Genomic DNA, 18,639 nt, shown 5'->3' with positions numbered 1-18,639 from the left:
ATTGGGAATCGCGCGGCGCCAGTGTTCATTACAGAGACCGTAAAAGTGCTACTAAGGACCGCAGAAGGACAACTAAGCGTGTATGATGGAAAAGATGGTAAATTCATCGAACCTTTAATTCAAGGCCATAGTGGCGGCTTTCTACGTGGCACTCCCTACGTTGAGAGCCTCGTTTCACCAAGCGGTGGCAATTTGAAATGGTAATCACTCGACGGGCAGACACCTTATTACCTGCATTCCAACATCATGAATGAGATTCAATTCGAATGGCAATGGGATTTGCATATTATGCTTTTTGTTGCTGAGAACATGTATTGTTGCCTTTTATTTATGTTTTAAGATTTTCTCTCTTTATGTAACATACTTTGCTGGACTATTTGCTCCAAGCACACTTTTCTTTCTGTCCTTGGCTATTCGTGGTTTTGTTATGTTCTGCTATATTTATATTTCAAGCACCATTGATGGATGAACATAGCTGCATAGAAGGAGTCTTGGTATAAAGCCCGCTGGTTATAAAAGGATCTAAATAATTATTTATGTTTAAATAATAATTGCATATGTTTGGTACTTATATTATATGTTATCTTAACCATGTGAGAGTGGAGTAGACTTTCTGGTAGTTTCCCATCCATGATACAGTCTGATACGCCTTAACAAAAATTACAAAGATTGACAGAAAAAATTAAAAAGAATTTGATGATACCAATTCTTGATTAATAAAGTTTCTTGATTCTCATTGATATCTCTCTCCATACTAATCCAACTAATTAATATTTTCTCAGTATTAACTTCCACTAGGAGGAAAGCCCAATTAGAATAAAATCCTGGAGGCCCATTGAGTCTCGCAAACACAGATGTGAAGGTGAAGCAGATGGAAGGGGCGAAGCCGGAAGGTTTTACAGTGCAGAAGAAGTTTAGTACTGATAGGAACAGGGTGATGACTGCTTATGACGTTAGAGATAAACCTTCTGCTCTCAAGGCTGAAGATTGGGACCGGGTTGTGGCAGTTTTTATTTTGGGGAAAGAGTGGCAGTTCAAGGATTGGCCATTCAAGGATCATGTTGAGATATTTAACAAAAGTGAGTGCAGTTTGTGCTTTGTAGGTTTTGGTGCTTTACCTTTGGTTTTGCATTTTTTTTCCTTTTTGATATTGTTTCTAGTCATGTGGGATTTTGGTTGGATGAATGTGGGGATTTTGTATAAAATTGTGTATCGTTTGATTTCTAGACATATTATAGTTTAAATTGTTACAATAATTTATTGAATTTTTATGCAGTTATTGGATTTTTCATGCGTTTTGAAGATGACAGCATTGAATCAGCTAAGACTGTGAAACAGTGGTACGTAAAGATCATCTCGGTAAGTATTTACTTATTTTGTCTGGCTGCTTCATGCTTACAGCCCTGGTTTTTATTAGATTCTGGTTTGCTCCTTGTTCGTGTTATTTTTTTTACTACTTTACCTTTCCACGTTATTTGTTTCTTGTTTGTTTGTTTCTTGGCAATTAAACATTAACATTGGTAATGTGCAGATTAGCAAAAATAAGAGGCACCAGGACAGGGCTGCAGCATTAGAGGTGTGGGACAGACTAGAAGAATTTGTTCGATCGGGATCCCATTCTTGAAGTTCGTAGCAATTTTTGATATGACAGATGTTAAAATATGTTATCTTTTTGTTGTGAATTGCCTTTATTGTGTGTATAAAGTATATGGAATTCGGATTCTTCTAGCATATGGACTAGAAGAATGTATGCAACTGCGATTGCATTCTTGAAGTTTGTAGCAATTTTTGCATGTATTTAAATTTTGGTAATAAAATTGGCAATATCTGTTACCATTTTTGTGACAGATCTTGAATATGTTATCCTTTTTGTTGTGGATTGCGTTTATTTTATCATGTAAAGTCCATGTAGTTTGCATTTGGATAATTGTTTCCCTTAGTATCTATGATCAATTTTATTAAGAATGCTGCTTATTTTTGAATTGTTGACAGTGTTGAGTTCATGGAAGCAAAAAGTCTGGGACGGTTTGGTTTTAACTTGGAATTTGATTGACATAATAAATGGGCCTTTGAAATAGAATGTTATGGACCGTTAGGTCTCAAAGATTGTGAAGTAGATTTATAGCATTATTGGCCAGAATGGATGCGTTCATTCATAAGATCCAGTCATTTCAAAAATTGGTTTTGGAGCCGAATGATTTATTGAATATGGGCTTGAGCTTTCCCTTGTAGTTTTCCTCTGACAGCAACCTTGTTCTTCTTGTCAAAAATCTGTAGTTGGATTAGATAATCCAACTATGCAGAGTGTTTAGACATACTGATGTAAACAAGATCAAATTTCCGTTTTGAGGTGATCCTTTTGAAGATATATTTGTGCTTAGGGCTTATTCCCTCATGCATGTATAAGTGCATTAACAAACTTTTTATTTTTCCATGCAGGTTTGAAGATGTAAAGTGTATCATGACTGAGCTATGAGCTGTACAATATGGTTTGACACTGTGGAACAGTGGCAAGGATGCATCTGTAATTATGAACACATCAAGAGTCACCCATTGTTTGCCCTTCTGTTCAATGGAAATTTCAATTGCTTTTTGCACTGATACTTAGCTTTTCGCTGTAGTAGTCATGTTTGAACTTGCAATTTGCAGCAGAAAGTTGATTTTGACATGCTTTTCTTCCATGTAATTCTGTGTGATGGTATAAGTTTATTGCAGAAGGTGAGAGTGTTTTGACCACAACACAGATTTTTCTTTCGCAGAAGCACTATCCTCAGTAAATAATATTATTTGCTAATTCAATGCGCTCTAGGCAATTCTTTTTAACCCCTTATGGTATATTTTTTTTCTTGATTTTTCCATCACTTGACAGATACGAACAGGCTAGAAATTATTTTTATTGAGTGGGAAAGGAAGAGAGCAAGAAGTCTCTTCAGTAATACAAAACTACACCAACCCCATAAGAGGTCATGTAAAATAAATAATACATAAGCCCTCAACCAAAGAGAAATCAAGAATAATTCTATAAAATACAATAATATAAGGCAACTGTAAATAGAGAAAATCAGTATGTTATGAAAATTGAACTATATGATGCGGCAAAGAGCAGAAATGCAAGCATTGTCATGGACAACTTGATGGAGCTTCCATCCGATGTGCCATCTACTTCTGTTGAAGGTACAGTTTTAGATCCTGTTCCTACACCCACAAGACATGAATTGGTGAGTATACATAGTACTTTTCTCATCTGTTATAAATTTTATATGTCAACTAAGTTTACTTGTAATTTAATTTATGAAGCATGCTATACCTGGGTTAGTAGTTGGAACTTCTGCTGTTCCTGCAGGAGAGTCGGCCGGAGAAGCAGCTGTTCACATAGAGGTATACATAAGTTATAATTAGCTTATGTCAATTTTTCAATTTAAATTGATAGGAGAAGGGAGATTGAAAAGAAAATTTCTTACCGTTGCAGCGGCTGAGGGGTGGAGTCTGAACATTGCAAGCTCCAGGTAAGGCTAAAGCCTGGGTTTGGTTGATGTTAATCCCAAGTGAAGAGCCACCACCATTTAGAACTTCACACAAGCACTGTGGCGACGAGCGAACAACACTAGAAAGCTGTGTGCAACATTGTGAAGATGGAGTTGAGGAGTTCCCTGTGATATAATTCAGGCACGGTGACATGCTTATTAAGACATTTGTACAACTGGAAGACTGAGCCATAGCTCCTGACCATAGCATACTCACTAGGATCAGAGCCAAACTCATTGCCAGACCTCCGTATGCCATTGGTTCTCTAAAAACTGCTTGTGCAATGTGAAGATTGAAGCTCTTTGTGATTAGATTAATGGAATTAGGAAAGGGAAGTGTAAACTTTATAGGAAGATGAGGCCACAAGTGACAAATGAGAAATGGATTGTGTTGGTGACCAACTTTGCCTAATCCCCTCTCTGTCTGTATAGTGGACAGCTAGGCAAGCTTGGATTTGAAGGTGTTCAAAGCTCAAACCAGGAGACTTGGAATTTGGAAACTTCATATATGTGGCTTATTAGGGAGGACCTTGAAGGTCGGTTTCGTTGGTTACCAAACTTGTAATGCTTGATGTGTCTGCAAGACTAAATATACAAGGGAATTCAAACTCTGACTTTTGAACAAATTATAAAGCCTCCAAGAGAAGCAAACGTGTTTCTGACTCTTTCAACTTTACTAAAATTTGACTTTTGTACTTTTTTTTCTTTTGGAATCTAATAGAGGAGACGGATTTCTGGTGGAAGAAGATTGAAGGACTGCTTGATGTTTACGAGAGTGGCCACAAGCTACGTGTCCTGTTGCTTCCGATCTAAGAAAACTTTGACAATGGTATTTTTCAATGAACAGGTTTCATATCAGACTTGTCTATAAAGAATCCTGAGTTATTCTTGTTTTCTTGATGAGACCATGGCCAATTTAGGTCATAAAAGTACATAACTCCAGAGAATGCTTGAAATGGGTGGTATCAAATTTCCTAATTCGTTCTGCACCATGAATGAAACATGAAAATATTTAAAAGTGGAGAAAAACGATAGAAGAATTCATGAAGTGATTAATCAGAGCCACAGTTCTATTTACTTGGTTTTGGAGTGGAGGGTCGTAATTCTTACCATCATCTTGCAGACCATAATCCACGCTCCAGCATGGGCCACCGGCCCAAATGCGAAGATCAGTTAAATTGGAAATGATGGGACCATTTACATTCACACGCCATTATTTTAGTTCCAAATGCAACTCAGAAATTAGGCAAGGACTTCGAAGAAAAACAAAAATCCAAAAAAGATCGAAGGAGCTCTAAGCTATTACCCATTTGTAAAGCACTAAATATAAAAAATATACATATTTTGTTGCATCTAAACACTTTTCATATGTACATTTGATTACTAAAAACAAGGGTATGTAGTCTCTTGAACACAGTTTCAACAGAAGAGAAGTCAATATCAAAGCCATAACTTTGTCCTCCAAACTGTACATAGAGGTAACCTTTAGGAGACGGTGGTGGGGGCAAAATCTGAGAGATCTGCGGAAATTTTGAATTAGGCGGAGAAGGCAGGTCTTTCTTTTTCAAAGAGTAGAATACATCAGCTAGTAGAAGCCAAATAAGATCAGGGTCAATGGATGCAAGTCCTTGTAGTGCATTCACAGATGCATCGTGAAGCCCTGCAACACCACTGCAAGCTATTCCCACAACAAGACCGCTAACCTTCTTAAGAACTGCTTCCAGCGATGAAGCACTTCTTTTGTTTCGAGATAAATCAGCAATCATGTTGAGCACAGCAACCTGCACTTTCAGGTTTGAAACTTCAGCCAGGGAGTCCTCCGAAGAAGTAGGCGTGCTTCTGTAAGGAAGTTGTAATGGGATTCTTTCTTCTTTCGAGAAAGGTTTTTTCTGAAAGGGGGATGTAGAAAGAAGTTTCCAGAAGTGTGGCCCATCAGTAAGGAAGCGTCGCGAAAAGAAATCACCTCCGCAGATTTGTACAATGTTACTGACCACACTTACACATCTTCTTACAGCCTGCCAAATGAACGAAGTGTGATTGAAGACTATGCAACAGAAAGTGTTTATGAACTTAATCCGTGCAAGTTCGAGCTATAGAAACAATAATAAACAAATAAATAAACTCAATATTCCAACCCTATTGACAACATTTATCCTATTCAGAAATTTCTTTCATTTTGCTTTCAACTTGTCAGGCTAATCAGAAAGTATAAATAGATGACAGAATGAGAATGGCGCCTGTTGTAAATTATGCATTCAAAAGTGTTAATAGTAGTAATCAACACGGAAGTTTCCATATAATATTCAAAGCAGAAAAGATGAACAAGTACCACTGGATTTTTATTTTTAACACAGGTGATCAGGAAAGGCCATATTTTGTTCATCGCTGGAAGTAATCTGTTCTCATCAGCTCCATCCTCAGCAGCATCCAGAGTATCTTCAAGCTGATACAATGAGTATGAACGAATCACCTCCTCAATTGTTTCTTTAGCTTCCTTCTCATGCCGATAAGCTTCTTCCACTTTAGCCAATGTTGTAATGCCATCCTAAGATAGTCATTTGTCATGGAATGAAATATAAAAGTTATCAACTAATTTCTCTGGTGCCAGTAACAAAAGCATGTCAAACATTTGATGGAATTTAAATAGTGCATCTTTAGATATGGAGAAAAAAAACAAAACATGAGAATCATCTCTACAGCTATTGAAGGCCATCCATCCTTCCTTCCAATGAATTTTGTAACATTAACACTTTTTGGTTTCAGAAGGAACAGTGCTTACAAGATGACAAGATGCTTACAAGATTCTTATGTGTGGAAACTAGTGTTGGATAAGAGCCACAAAAATGGCAAGAGGTCAAATGCAACTTTAAGTTTCATAACTATCCTTTTAACAGCTTAAATAAATTCACTAATTGTTACCACATGTGTCAGCAAAGTTGAAGAATTATTGGGGAAAACAGGTACCTGGACTATATCCAGGGCTATCAAGCATGCTGCTTGGTTCATTGAAGCTAGTAAAGGTGTTGCTGCCATCAAGCATGAACCAGCAATAGATGCAACTATTCTTCTGAATCTTTTGGAATCATTCAACTTGAACAAAATACTCTCCCATTGCTCTGCATGCATCATACCATCAAAAGAAGAAAAAAAGTCTCCATCTTACATAAAACGTCAAGATGGATCCCAGAGCATAAATTGAACCAGAAATAGAATAAACATAGAAAAAGGCCTGCAGATAAATGACGCCAGTTACTTAAAGAGCCAAAAATAACTGGCAAATTGAAAGGTAAGGCAGACATGGCAAGATAGTGAACTCAAATATGCCAAAGAGCACCAAAAAGAAAAAGAAAAAGAAAAAAAAGTCATCCAGAGATCAAGCAATGTTAGCCTAATCACAATAAACTATATAACAGTCTCTGGCAACAAGTAGTCCCCATAATGCAGTTGATATAACATGCAGCTCAACAGAAGGGATCCAAATTAAACACTTGATTGGCCAAACTACGCTATAACAATGCGTCTGAATGCATCATGGAAAAAGGAACAAAAAGATATGCTTTATTGCCACGGCAAATATGTTCTTATATAACAAGGATATACCCATATTATCACAAACGAAAAGGTTCCCTGTTTCCTTTCCCTTTGCGGATATCTTAAAAAAAATTATCATTACCCTGACATTTTTGTTATAACATCTAGACCTCAAATACAAAATAGCAAAGATAAAGCATCTAAAATACCTCATATGCCGATGTCAAGCAAACACTGAATAACCAATGGTATAGCTAACCCAAAGAAGTAGGTACCATTCATAACCATATGAAGAGAAATGCTACAACCAATAAGGGTTAAGCAATCACCTAATTCCATTTGAGAAGTATCTATGTGATTTTCACATCGTGATTTTGAACCTTGGCTGAGCTCCAGTCTAGCTTCCTTCCTCCCCACTTTGGACTTCAACTGAATAAGATATGATTCTGCATCACCAGGCAATGAAGATGCCTCATGTTTTGATGCCTTGGTAATTTCAGCTACAGCCTAAAGATAAGAAATAATTGATTATCTGTCAGGGAAGATGTGACGGATGTAGATTACAGTTGCAAAGACTTTACATCACTACGCCCTAACAGATAGGTCCTAGAAAGTGACATATCACCATGTGCTAACAGAGCAGAGCAAACAAATAAAGTGGTGAAAACTACCGTAATATAAAGAGTGTCTGAATATGACCTTTAGAAAGGGAATAGTTAATTCTGGGTGCTGATGCCTGCCAAGAATCTCAAGTTCTTGTGAAGCATAGCGCATCTGTACAATTTTACAATATTGATCCATGAGCATTTCAGTTCAATAAAAAATCCAGATGAAGTCAAGATTTAATAACTAGTATAACAACAAAAGATACCAAAATAAATGACAAGGATAGATATACATTTAGCAGACTACGAGAGATGATTTATACTTTGGTTTAAAAATAAGAATTTTAGTTAAATATGAGCACACTAATAATGAAGCAGTTTCAAAGAATTAAAGAGGGAATAGAACTATCATAATTCATCATAAATAGACAATGTAAACAATTAACTTCTACGAGAATACTGAGTACATAGCCATACTGGTTCGTCCAACAGAGGCAATATTTTATGAGCCACTCCAATATAGGAAAGCATGGACGCCAGAACACTAGGAACGTGTGGATTAAGATCCAAATGACGTAATTGTCGACATATTGGATCAATTACATAATCTGCATTTGCCAAGACTAATTGCCCCACCTACAGAATATTAATATAGAAAGGGTCATGGATGACAAAATCCAGTAGCAAATAAAAAAATTTTTTTTTAAAAGCTCACCGTTGGTTTGCCAGATGTAGCAGAAAGGACGCGTAAAACTGCATCAGAAGCACTTCTAACATGGAAGTTTGAGCATATAAGATTCTCGAGTAACAGATAGAGAGATGAGTGAAGAAATCCACTGGAAAAAAAATCATCTCCAAGGCACAGAGCAAAGGTGCCTATTCCATCAATAATAACCTGTTTGAGAAAACAGAAGGAAGAAACCTTACTTTTTCTATGCTATACAAAAGATAATAAATTGATACAAGATTCATGAAATTACATAAACTTCAGGTGAAGTAAGAATTAAAGTACCTGGTGTAGCATAGCAGTATCTTGGAAGAAGTGCAAAGTAATTTCTCCCACTTCACCATCAGGTTGAATGTGAGAGGGTTTATGATCAATTGGAAGATCCCAGACTTCAGATGATAGATATTCATGCAAGATTCTACCAACACAATCAATCAAGTGACTCCTAGAAGCCTTTTCCTGAGAAAGCTTCCAAATAGAATGAGTATGCTCAGGGGATTCAGCCATGCAATCCTGACCACCAGCAATACTTTCATCAAATTCTTGAACCTCTTCTCTTTTAACCCTGGATTTATGAAACATTTTTATAAGACTATCAACTGACTGATCTGATAGACCAAATATCATCTCATTCAAAATACATGCTGCAGTGCTGGCCTGCCGAAGTAATTGTCCTGAGCCTGTTCTGTTATACCAAGATTGCCAGCTCTCTTTATTGCATTCCTTGACACGAACTTCAGATATCAGTTTTCGCACGTAATCAAGTGGGATATCTGTAACAACCGACATATGCCCTTCACTTTTGAAGTCTAGCAACAAGTAAGAAGAAAGAGACATGGTTTAATTACAAAGTAAATTTAGCAGAAGGTTAAGAAAAAAAAATTGAATTTCCATGAGATGAAATGACCTGCCATTAAAGATAAACCTACTAGTCTAAGAATTCCTGCAAGAGCCTCATATAATCCCTGGCTGCCAACATAAACAAACCAAGGGGGCATGCGAGGAAGTTTATAATTAGTCTCCACAGTTTCTAATGAATATCGAATTCGTGTTCCTTGAACATCTCTGAACTTTGAGATATCAGAGGGAACAACATCCATGATGGTCTGGTCACTAGTAGCAAAGTGTGAACCAGCTTTCAAATCAGCAACGGAAGGAAGATATCCAATGGAGGATGGCCTTGCTAAAGTAAGCTTATCAAGAGCACCAACAAACACTGAATTCTGACTCAGACAGAGGGCAAAAACATCCAGGAATCTTGCAGCTATTACCTATGAAAATAAAACGCTTTCTTAATTGTGATAAAATTGAGAAACAAAAATGGAATCAGAGGCTTCCCGGAACTATAAATTGACAATAATGTAATCTGATGGACACATTCACTCTCTTGGTTGCTTTACAAGGTAAATAGGAAGAGTACAAAGTTTCTTCCTTGAAATGATAAGAGCAATACCAAACATAACCATTTCATAATCCTATATGCGATGATCATATCAATTTCATTATTAAGCAAACTTGTGCTGCAATATTATATTAACAACACAGTGGACATAAATCCATTTCAAAGATCATGAATGAGGCCCAATCTAGATTCGCATATTCAATGAGAAAAGATTCATGTCAATATTGAAGGATATACTGTAAAAAGAACATAAAGAACCTGAAGGTGTTTCAGTTGACGAGGCGCATATCATAGCATCTTGAGAACCTTCCCCAAATCATCTAGTTGTGCAAATTGTACCTATTCACTCTCCTCTATGTATGTTTTTAATTAATCAGATTGAGGATACTTTCTAAGTTCTTTAGCTTTGCTGTTCTCCTTTACACATCCAGATACTTAAGTGCAGTCCTCCTTCCAGGCACTTTTTTCTAAATTTATTTTCATCATATTTATAGATATTTCCTCCATGTGAGATAAAAAGAAATGTGTGCAAATTATGAAAATCAAAATAATTGAGAAACTGTCAGCCAAAAAAAAAAAAAAGCACATACCGGAGATAGAAGTTGATCAGACACAAATTGAGGACCAGAATAATATATGACCACAAGTAATTGCCGGGCATGTGAGAGCGCAAGTGATTCCTCATTACCCATCACTACTTTTGGAAGCTTCTCAATGAGCCTTCACAAATTTAAAAACAAAAATAACAGGATTTAATAAGAAAATTATTTCCAAAGTGAAAACCCTATAGCTCAACATTCTGACAATTTCACAATAAATACCTGCCAAATATTTCAGCAATATCACGTTGTACATGATGTTTGCCATTCAGTAAATATTCAAGACACTCCTGAGCAGGTGCAGACACCTCTTCAGAGTCATCAACAATCAAGACACATAGACACTCCTGCAGTGATTAGCACTTGGACTATGCATCAATCCAAAATCCAATAAAATTCTAATTCATGGATCAGCATTGAAAACTTTTATAAATGAGGTAAGTGAGGCCTATGACTTGGTCCGACACAAGCTAATTAATTGTTATGCTAGATTGGGTAACAATTTTTTAAAAAAACAATTCAAGGCTTTATGCACATTTGCTACTGTAAAGATATCCAAATATTGTGAATACAAGAAATAAGGAAAAATATAATGGCCAACTTTGACAAAGTACCAACAGATTTATTGCATAGAAATACCAATTTATTTTCCGCTTACCAAAAGCATCAATCTGCTGCCCTTCAGAGTGTAACTGCACTTTGATAACAGTCCTTCTATGGCAGCCACTAGTCCTTGTCTAATCTTTTTCGCTGGATGAACACAAATCTATTGAAAATGTAAAAGATTTGGCAGTTAATGGAAAGAATTATGAGAGAGAGTGCAACAAAGATTTAAGAATTTTTTAGTGAACTTTGCTGTGCATAATACAGACTTAAGAACACCTTATAGCTGAACATGAAATGAAAAGCAAAGACTTACATGTGGAAATGTTGCACTCAATAGTTTGTCTAGATGTGCCGAAGTTTTCTCAATCCAATCTCTTGTACGATCCACATGCAAAGATCCTATTTCCTCGCCAACCTTATTGTTCATATTTTTATTAAAATCAGAAGCACGGGAAACCAAATTCACTGTTCCACCAATCGATCCTTCAGACACAATTTTACTTTGACCTTGAGTGATATTGGGCAAATTGCGTAGTTCATCCAGAAGTGAATGTATAGATTCATTTTTCTTTGAATTAATTCCATTTATTGCATTTAGGGATGCACCAAGACCAGACAAATTAGCATCATCCTGAAGAACTATCATAAGATACTCAGCCAAGCCTCTAATTGCTTGATCAGTAGCCTCCACACTTCCTGCTGCCCCACTTATCATTGTCTTCGAGACATGCAAAACTTTGGCAAACTGACTAACGACTCCAGGTAGAAAGAAAGCCAGTGCATCTGCAGTAGCAACCTGCATAAGTGATTCCATTATTAATATCAGCAATTTTAAATACAGGAAAAAGGCAATTGCAATAGCAAGCCAGTGTTGAAACTACTCGAACATAACATAAACTAACTAATCCTCTCTGATAGAAAGGTTTTCCTTCTAAATTAATTAATCCTCTTTGATAGAAAGGTTTTCCTTCTCGAGTTTTCAATTTGAGATATTTACAAGGTCAGTGTCTGCTGGCAGAGTCACATGGACTGCAGGTGCAGGAACTCATTCTGTATAAGAAAATATCTAGCAAGACTTCAAGAAACATCTGATTGCATCTCAGCATAAAGAGACTCCCAAGAATTAAATCATAGCAACAAGATTCAATATCCTGGTGAAAATAATAGGATTTTAAATCTGTCTAACAGAACTTAAAATTTGGAATTCAAGAGTGTCCATGCTGGCAGTCGCAAAGAAGGGGAAAGTCTACCAGAGTAATCAGATAAAGAGCACATGAATCACTGCAAGTGAGAACTTGAATTGATGTCTACGTGTCTCTTAGTGTTAGATGGTTACCTTAGATACAAGCACACGTAAGGTGATAAAGGCCTCAACACGGAGTTTTGCATTGCCATGATGCCCTCGCACTGCCTCAGTATCTGCAGCCTTCACATAAAATCCATTACTCATTTCACAAAAAAAAAAAAAAAAAAGAAAAATATGATGAAAGATTTAAGAGAGAAACAACTATATAGTGTTTGGAGAAAAAATGGCCATGGACCTAGAAATAGCAAGGAAAAGCACGTACTTTGAGAAGAAGTGACAGCCAGTGGCCAACAGCAGCTGCAGCGGTTTGCGACTGGAGAAATGCAAGCAAGCATTCTCCTTGTTCTGGAAGATACTTTGAAGCCCCACATGGAAAAGCTTGCATATATGAACTTTCTAAAAGTGCAGGTAAAAGAAAACTTTGTCTGCATGTGCAACCTTCATCAGAGCAGGGAAGTAAATTCAGAAGTAGAGCTCTAAAACACTTGATTACTCCTTCACGAAACTCTTCAGAAGCCTCAAGAGGAGAAAGCAAAGCCGCATGAGTCAATTTCTTCATCAGTACAACCATCTGAAAGTTAAATAAATATCTTCAGGTAGCAGGAAGATATACGCACTAGTGAAATAAGTTTCAGATAGATTTATGAGCATATACTTGAGTCAACCGAGCTAACAAAATTTCCATTCATACATTACTATACAAGCATATACAAATGATTCATGTCCAAGGAAAATGATATTTAAAAAATATCACCTGGTCCACAGATCCCAAATGACATTTCTTCAGAAGCTCCTCCAAACATTGCAAGACGGTTTCTGCCACTTTGTCACTGACTTTGTGAGGCAAGCTTGAGACATTATTTGTGGCAACCTTCTCCCTAGGATCATCCTTCTTTGAGGATCTGCTATCAACTGCCGCATCCAACAGAAGCAGCAGTGGGAACAAGGTATAACTGAAGCATTCATAAAGTAGCACATTTGGTTAAGATATTTTTTTTTTCAAAAATAAAAAAATAAAAAAATAACTACCATTCAAAGAAAATGCTTACATGACAATTCCATATCAGTTCCACATAAAAATAAAACAAGATCTGACCACACTACACTATACACCCACCTCATAGAATAAATATATAAGTAAATAAAAACAGGGTTAAAATTTCAACTATGCATTGATTTTGCAAATGGATAACTTAATTGATCAAAAGTTCCGTGATCTTCGGTACTGCATAAAAAAAAAATGCTTACACACTCAGGTGCACTAGTCCACAAAAACTGCATCTTAAAACAACAAAAACACAAATCAATGCCCGCTGTTACCAGTCTTCAGTTATTCAAAAAGAGCTCACTCATGTCTCTATAATAACTAATAACTCAAAATTCCTGCTCCCTATATCAATTCTCATAATTGATTAGCATTAAGGCAAAATAAGCAATTGAACTTACTCAAAGAAAGGTTGAAGGGCATCGGAGGGTGAGTTACGAAGGAACTTGAGCAGTGAAGAGACTGCCAAAGAGTCTTTTTTAGGGTTTTGTAGAAGTTCTAGAAGCTCTAAGCAGTAAGGTTTTAGCTGCGAAAAAATACTGATCCTTTGTTGTACCCATTGTTCAGTTTCTTCGTCGTTTTCACCGGTAAGCTTGTCGAAATTTTCCATTCTAACGGTGAAGTCACATATCTTTCCGGTGAGAGGCGCGAAATTGAAGTTTCAGTTCTGGAAAATGAAAGAAGGATGAAGAAAAGCGACGATGAATGGTAAAAGCCCAATCACTGGACCTGATTTTCGATCCTTGAATTTGGTCCTAAGTTTTGTTGATACGTATTCAAAAATAAGCGTTTCATGGGCTTCCTTGGGCTGAGCCTCCCATCGGACCTTAATTATAGGCGGTGCTTTTAGTTTTAGCGCTAATATACCACAGGAACTTTGTCCTATGCACGCGCTGTCGTCATCCGACTACACGTCGTTTAGGTCGTTCTTTCTGCCCCGAACTACAATTACCATACTGTTTTAATTGATAGGCTCCTTGTTAAACATGAGAACGTGATTGTGAACAAGGCATTTATTTCCATGATTTAATTTCCTTTGTTTTGCTATAAACCAAACCAAATAGCCCTTATAGTTGAGAACTAACTCTCAGTATCGAGGTACCAAAATTAAGTCGGGAGATTATTGGTATTTGATTCAACAAAAATCCTAATTTAAGGAAAGGAAAATAAATGGGAAGAATTAATAATCAAAGTATAGACCAATTTTAGATTAATTCAAAGCATATATATAGTTTTTTTTTTTTTTTTTTTTTGTAAACCTTTGATATCTGCATCTTATAAACAGAAACTGCCTAATCCAGCTCAAGGCCAGCCCCTTCATGCACGCGTCAGATTTATAGACTTTTTTTTTTTTTTATTAGTTAAATTGGAAGCACAGAACATAAACTCAAAAGCTTGCTTTTTATTATAGTACTAATATCGGGAAGCAAGTCTTACAACAGATTAACCAAACATAAACCACTCAAACAACATTAAGCAAATCGCACAACAAACTTCTGTAGAGATATAACACCATAAAACAAGCACACACACGTATAAAGATTTCATATATATATATATATAGTGGAAGCTCAAAGACACCCCAAATTGAACTAGAAGCTGCTAAATGTTGATGCCATGAATATAGCAAAGAGAACAAGCTGTAGGGTGAAATCCATGGTGAGGCCATTAGAACCGCTAACTCCAGTCTCTGGAATTGCTCCTGTAAAGGCAAACAATAAAATGTTACAAATTTAGAAGCATTGTTCTCAGCTTTCTTGTTAAGAATAAGCAGTTTAGTGGTACTCTACCATCAGGGTTCTGAGAGTTTGAACTCTAATTATCAAAAACTAAAAAGGTACCTGTTGAAGAATCGCCTGGTGAACCTTCAGGAGAACCCACTGGAGAAGCTGTTCAAACTTAAGCCATCAATTTCTGAACTATAGAAACTTAATTTAATCTAAAATAGTGTATATTTACCATTATTGCACTTGCTAACAGGCGGAGTTTTCACATTGCAGGCACCGGGAAGTGCTAAAGCAAGTGTCTGATTAATACTAACACCTAATGATGCACCACCCCCATTTAGCACAGTGCAGAGACATCGTGGCTGTGATTGAACAACAGTAGCCAGTTGCGAGCAGCAAGAAGAAGATGGAGTTGATGAGCTTCCAGTTACATAGTTTAGGCAAGGAGCCAGGCCAATGATCACACTGGTGCAGCCTGACTGAGCCATGGCTCTTGCCCACAACATGGCCACAAGGAGAATCACTAGACCTGTATAGTTCATGATTCCCCTTGAGGCCATGTTGGATTATAGTAAAGGATGGATTCTTGAAAGTGCTACTAAAGTCTCTTATCTTTTTTACTCAGTTACAGAATTATGTAATAACAGCTTTAGATTATCTAGTTTTTACTGAACTGAAGGGACTAATTTATAAAGATAAATTTTTTCATTTGTTTATTTGGATGATAAACTCTAATGGAGGCTTTGGTGAACTAGAACAGACTATATGAGGTAAGATTTGCAATTTTTTTTTTTATGTTATGAGGTTTAAGATTCATTGCATAGTAAGTATTGTTATATGCTACACTTTTTTTTCAAAAACAATTTCAAGGTGCTGATTAGAATAATTTTGTGTAGCAGCAATTGGAACTTGAATGTGACCTTTGAACAAATAGACAGACAGCAGTCTGTTTACCTAATTTCCAAATGGATCACATCTTCTGAACTTGGCTGAGATAATTACTTCTCTGCCTTTGACAAAAATGCTCAATTGTATTAAAGTTGACTATGATCTCTCTATATATATATACCTCTCAAGGGCCAGGTGAGCTAAAATGCCAAGTCAAAATACGGTCCTGAAGGTAACCTATGCCACTTGGCAAACTCAAACTCTTTTGTTACAGACAGAGTTAGTTAAGGTAGTTGAACTTCATACCCAATAAATCTACACCTAATATCCTACCTCCTCCACGCAAACTCCCCTATAAATCCCTTAATCTCTCTCTCTCTCAAGCACACCAAACATAAAAGATTCAATTTTTTTTTTTTTTTCTTCTCCAACAACTCCTAGTTATCCACAAGAACTCTTTAAACCCAATATGTACATTTTTAGGCCTGTTTCAAGAATGCTAGCAATTCTTGCAATTGCTTTGATAGTCTTGATTAATTTTCCTGCTGATGGCCAAATAAGTACCCCATGCACACCGTCAATGCTTTCTACATTCTCTCCTTGTATGAATTTTCTAACAAATAGCAGTTCCAATGGAACTTCTCCAAGTCAACAATGTTGCAGTTCACTCAAGAACCTTACAAGTAATGGCGTGGACTGTTTTTGCCTTATTGCGACCGGAAGTGTTCCTTTCCAAATTCCGATCAACAGATCCTTAGCTATCTCTCTTCCTCGCGCTTGTAACATGCCAGGCGTCCCACTCCAATGCAAAGGTACAATCTTTTTCAACAAATTAGTAACGTTCAATATTGTTATTTTAACTTGTACAGTCAAAATATTAATTCAAACCTTTAATTTCTTGCAGCCACTGGTTCACCAGTTCCAGCTTCAGGTATAACTTAATATTTTTTTTATAACTAAGCCGAAAATTCAGTTAACTATATGCTTATTAGTTGTATTTATTGATATTCAGGCCCTGCCTCACTTGGACCAACTCTTTCACCCAGAATTTCTCCATCTGCTAGTCCTAAAGGTGGTCTGCTTCAACCTTTATATTAGTTTTGCAAAATTTTTTATATATGTAAAGATTTGTGTGTTAACAGTAAAAATTGAAATCATTGAGCAGCTTCTGTTGTGCCTGAGCCAACTCCATCTGCTATTCCACCAGAATCCAGCACAACACCAGTTCTGCCTCCACCTTCAACAACAGTAGGTACTGGAGCCCCTACATCGACAACTGGGAGCCGCCCGGTTCTGACTCCTCCGTCAGCTGCTGTCTCCTCTCACAGCTTTTCACCATCTCTTCTAATTTTTGCATTAGGATTTGTAACTTTGAAGTACTACTAGATTGTTATAGATCTATTCATGCCTTTATTTATGAATTTAGAAATATTCTTTTGAAGTTTGATTATTGATTTTAGCCTTTTAGTATAATTCCCATGATTGAGTCCCCTATTGGGTGATAATTTATTAAATAAAATTTTTTTGTATTACACATGTATTAGTGAATATAAATATCAGTTTATTTCTGTAAATAATCTTCAAACATCCTTCGAGGATTTTCTTACTTTTTTTTTTTAAAATTTATTTCTTGATTGGCAATAAAAAAGAAGCCGAAGGTAATTCATGATGGGCTTTCTCAAAGGGCCAATAGCCCAATACACTGTAAGTTATAAATTCCATAAACAGACCCACCATTTAGATTAATATTTAATTTGATAAAATTAATTAATTGTGATGTACTACTTATTATTATTTTATACCCATAACGGTAATGGATTCCCCAATTATCAGAGGGTATCTAACAAATAAAAAAATTTGTTAAAATAATTTCTATTTGGTCCAAATTACTAAAGTCAATTTAATAATTTTAAGTTTATCATATTTGTAAATATAATTAATAAGTGATAGTGCTCTAGGAGTTGATGGTATGATTGTGCTCCAACCATTGGTACCTTTTCGTACAACTAATATAACACAATTAGACAACTAATTGTTTATATTGAGAAAATTAATTATTTAGAATATATTTATAATATTAATTAAATACTTATGAAAAAAAAAAATCAAAGATGATGTGAATGTTGGATATATATCTTTTAGTTTCGTATTGGATAAAAGATTAGTGTTTGGTGTGAATCATACATTTTGGTAGAAACATAAAGCATGATCCACTAAAAATATAATCACTGCTTAATTATATTAATTAGATTAGATATGCCCTAAATATTTTTTTCCCTTTGTTAGAAATTTGAATTACTGTACCTTACCTGGCTAAAAACCTAGAAAAGGCAATTTTTCAAAAAAAAAAAAAAAATGTAATTTGCCTTGTAATATTAGTGTTAATGTATATCCAAAACTAAGTAAGTAGATAAGATATGATTGAATAGTATTGAATAGCCATTATTCTTGACCTGTATTTTTCTTTTTCTTTTTTTTTTTTTTTAGAGAGGAATTCTTTAGCTGTATGTGCACTAGATCAAGATCATCAACTTGCTGTCACCTGTACCTGAGGCTTTTTATTATTAGCCTCAAGGTCAAAAAATTGACCAATGCATAGTAAAGATATTTTTTCAGCTTTTTCTTAAAAAAAATTGATATTTTCTTTATATTAAGAAGAAAAATTGCTAGGGAGACCAC

The 18,639-nt window shown here is 35.9% G+C and overlaps 5 protein-coding genes across 8 annotated transcripts; 2 read left to right on the top strand and 3 right to left on the bottom strand.

The window, feature by feature from the left end:
* Positions 1–40: 40 nt before the first annotated feature.
* Positions 41–2,666, top strand: LOC110009264 (protein CDC73 homolog). 3 transcript variants are annotated; one of them, XM_089724163.1, is made up of 5 exons: positions 41–311; positions 783–1,079; positions 1,277–1,359; positions 1,532–1,625; positions 2,440–2,666. In XM_089724163.1, exons 2-4 carry the CDS (start codon positions 872–874, stop codon positions 1,622–1,624), a joined length of 384 nt encoding a protein of 127 aa, XP_089580289.1. In that variant the 5' UTR covers positions 41–311; positions 783–871; the 3' UTR covers position 1,625; positions 2,440–2,666. The 3 variants fall into 3 exon arrangements, with proteins under 3 accessions (XP_089580289.1, XP_020534117.1, XP_020534116.1); XM_020678458.3 differs by lacking the exon at positions 2,440–2,666 and having other exon boundaries at positions 41–200; positions 1,532–1,856; XM_020678457.3 differs by lacking the exon at positions 2,440–2,666 and having other exon boundaries at positions 1,532–1,856.
* A 212-nt stretch (positions 2,667–2,878) lies between these two features.
* Positions 2,879–4,097, bottom strand: LOC105632013 (non-specific lipid-transfer protein-like protein At2g13820). 2 transcript variants are annotated; one of them, XM_089723567.1, is made up of 3 exons: positions 3,462–4,097; positions 3,308–3,364; positions 2,879–3,189 (listed from the first exon to the last, which is right to left on the bottom strand). In XM_089723567.1, exons 1-3 carry the CDS (start codon positions 3,781–3,783, stop codon positions 3,062–3,064), a joined length of 507 nt encoding a protein of 168 aa, XP_089579693.1. In that variant the 5' UTR covers positions 3,784–4,097; the 3' UTR covers positions 2,879–3,061. The 2 variants fall into 2 exon arrangements, with proteins under 2 accessions (XP_089579693.1, NP_001294896.1); NM_001307967.1 differs by having other exon boundaries at positions 3,062–3,195; positions 3,462–3,783.
* Positions 4,098–4,804: 707 nt separating this feature from the next.
* On the bottom strand, positions 4,805–14,113 carry LOC105632012 (ARM repeat superfamily protein). Its single transcript, XM_012214278.4, has 17 exons — positions 13,747–14,113; positions 13,055–13,253; positions 12,563–12,871; positions 12,331–12,420; positions 11,308–11,790; positions 11,047–11,154; positions 10,611–10,735; positions 10,380–10,509; positions 9,295–9,658; positions 8,673–9,196; positions 8,376–8,555; positions 8,138–8,296; positions 7,755–7,829; positions 7,385–7,562; positions 6,489–6,640; positions 5,854–6,069; positions 4,805–5,539 (listed from the first exon to the last, which is right to left on the bottom strand). Exons 1-17 carry the CDS (start codon positions 13,953–13,955, stop codon positions 4,889–4,891), a joined length of 4,152 nt encoding a protein of 1,383 aa, XP_012069668.1. The 5' UTR covers positions 13,956–14,113; the 3' UTR covers positions 4,805–4,888.
* Positions 14,114–14,727: 614 nt separating this feature from the next.
* Positions 14,728–15,854, bottom strand: LOC105638685 (non-specific lipid transfer protein GPI-anchored 5). The gene is made up of 3 exons (XM_012222523.3): positions 15,305–15,854; positions 15,187–15,234; positions 14,728–15,047 (listed from the first exon to the last, which is right to left on the bottom strand). The coding sequence occupies exons 1-3, from the start codon at positions 15,630–15,632 to the stop codon at positions 14,938–14,940; spliced, it is 486 nt and encodes a 161-aa protein (XP_012077913.1). The 5' UTR covers positions 15,633–15,854; the 3' UTR covers positions 14,728–14,937.
* A 497-nt stretch (positions 15,855–16,351) lies between these two features.
* Positions 16,352–17,537, top strand: LOC105632014 (non-specific lipid transfer protein GPI-anchored 20). The gene is made up of 4 exons (XM_012214281.4): positions 16,352–16,772; positions 16,865–16,891; positions 16,973–17,032; positions 17,126–17,537. Exons 1-4 carry the CDS (start codon positions 16,430–16,432, stop codon positions 17,344–17,346), a joined length of 651 nt encoding a protein of 216 aa, XP_012069671.1. The 5' UTR covers positions 16,352–16,429; the 3' UTR covers positions 17,347–17,537.
* The last annotated feature ends 1,102 nt before the right edge of the window (positions 17,538–18,639 follow it).

The sequence above is a fragment of the Jatropha curcas genome, chromosome 7 (assembly GCF_041381405.1).
Source record: "Jatropha curcas cultivar XTBG-Jc1 chromosome 7, XTBG_Jcur_1.0, whole genome shotgun sequence".
NCBI classification, from domain to species: Eukaryota; Viridiplantae; Streptophyta; class Magnoliopsida; order Malpighiales; family Euphorbiaceae; genus Jatropha; species Jatropha curcas.
The sequence above is the reverse complement of the archived record's forward strand: the minus strand, read 5'-3'. Positions and strand labels throughout refer to the sequence as shown.

Coding starts and splice junctions, on each gene's coding strand:
- LOC105632014 (XM_012214281.4), top strand. CDS start 16,430: ATGTACATTTTTAGGCCTGTTTCAAGAATGCTAGCAATTCTTGCAATT. Junction 16,892..16,972: donor TTCACCAGTTCCAGCTTCAG/GTATAACTTAAT, acceptor ATTGATATTCAG/GCCCTGCCTCACTTGGACCA. Junction 17,033..17,125: donor TCCATCTGCTAGTCCTAAAG/GTGGTCTGCTTC, acceptor ATCATTGAGCAG/CTTCTGTTGTGCCTGAGCCA.
- LOC105638685 (XM_012222523.3), bottom strand. CDS start 15,632: ATGGCCTCAAGGGGAATCATGAACTATACAGGTCTAGTGATTCTCCTT. Junction 15,235..15,304: donor TGTTAGCAAGTGCAATAATG/GTAAATATACAC, acceptor AAGTTTGAACAG/CTTCTCCAGTGGGTTCTCCT. Junction 15,048..15,186: donor ACCAGGCGATTCTTCAACAG/GTACCTTTTTAG, acceptor TTGCCTTTACAG/GAGCAATTCCAGAGACTGGA.
- LOC105632013 (NM_001307967.1), bottom strand. CDS start 3,783: ATGGCATACGGAGGTCTGGCAATGAGTTTGGCTCTGATCCTAGTGAGT. Junction 3,365..3,461: donor ACCCCTCAGCCGCTGCAACG/GTAAGAAATTTT, acceptor CTATGTGAACAG/CTGCTTCTCCGGCCGACTCT. Junction 3,196..3,307: donor AGTTCCAACTACTAACCCAG/GTATAGCATGCT, acceptor TTGTGGGTGTAG/GAACAGGATCTAAAACTGTA.
- LOC110009264 (XM_089724163.1), top strand. CDS start 872: ATGGAAGGGGCGAAGCCGGAAGGTTTTACAGTGCAGAAGAAGTTTAGT. Junction 1,080..1,276: donor TGTTGAGATATTTAACAAAA/GTGAGTGCAGTT, acceptor ATTTTTATGCAG/TTATTGGATTTTTCATGCGT. Junction 1,360..1,531: donor GGTACGTAAAGATCATCTCG/GTAAGTATTTAC, acceptor GGTAATGTGCAG/ATTAGCAAAAATAAGAGGCA.
- LOC105632012 (XM_012214278.4), bottom strand. CDS start 13,955: ATGGAAAATTTCGACAAGCTTACCGGTGAAAACGACGAAGAAACTGAA. Junction 13,254..13,746: donor GCCCTTCAACCTTTCTTTGA/GTAAGTTCAATT, acceptor TGAATGCTTCAG/TTATACCTTGTTCCCACTGC. Junction 10,510..10,610: donor ATTGCTGAAATATTTGGCAG/GTATTTATTGTG, acceptor AAATTTGTGAAG/GCTCATTGAGAAGCTTCCAA.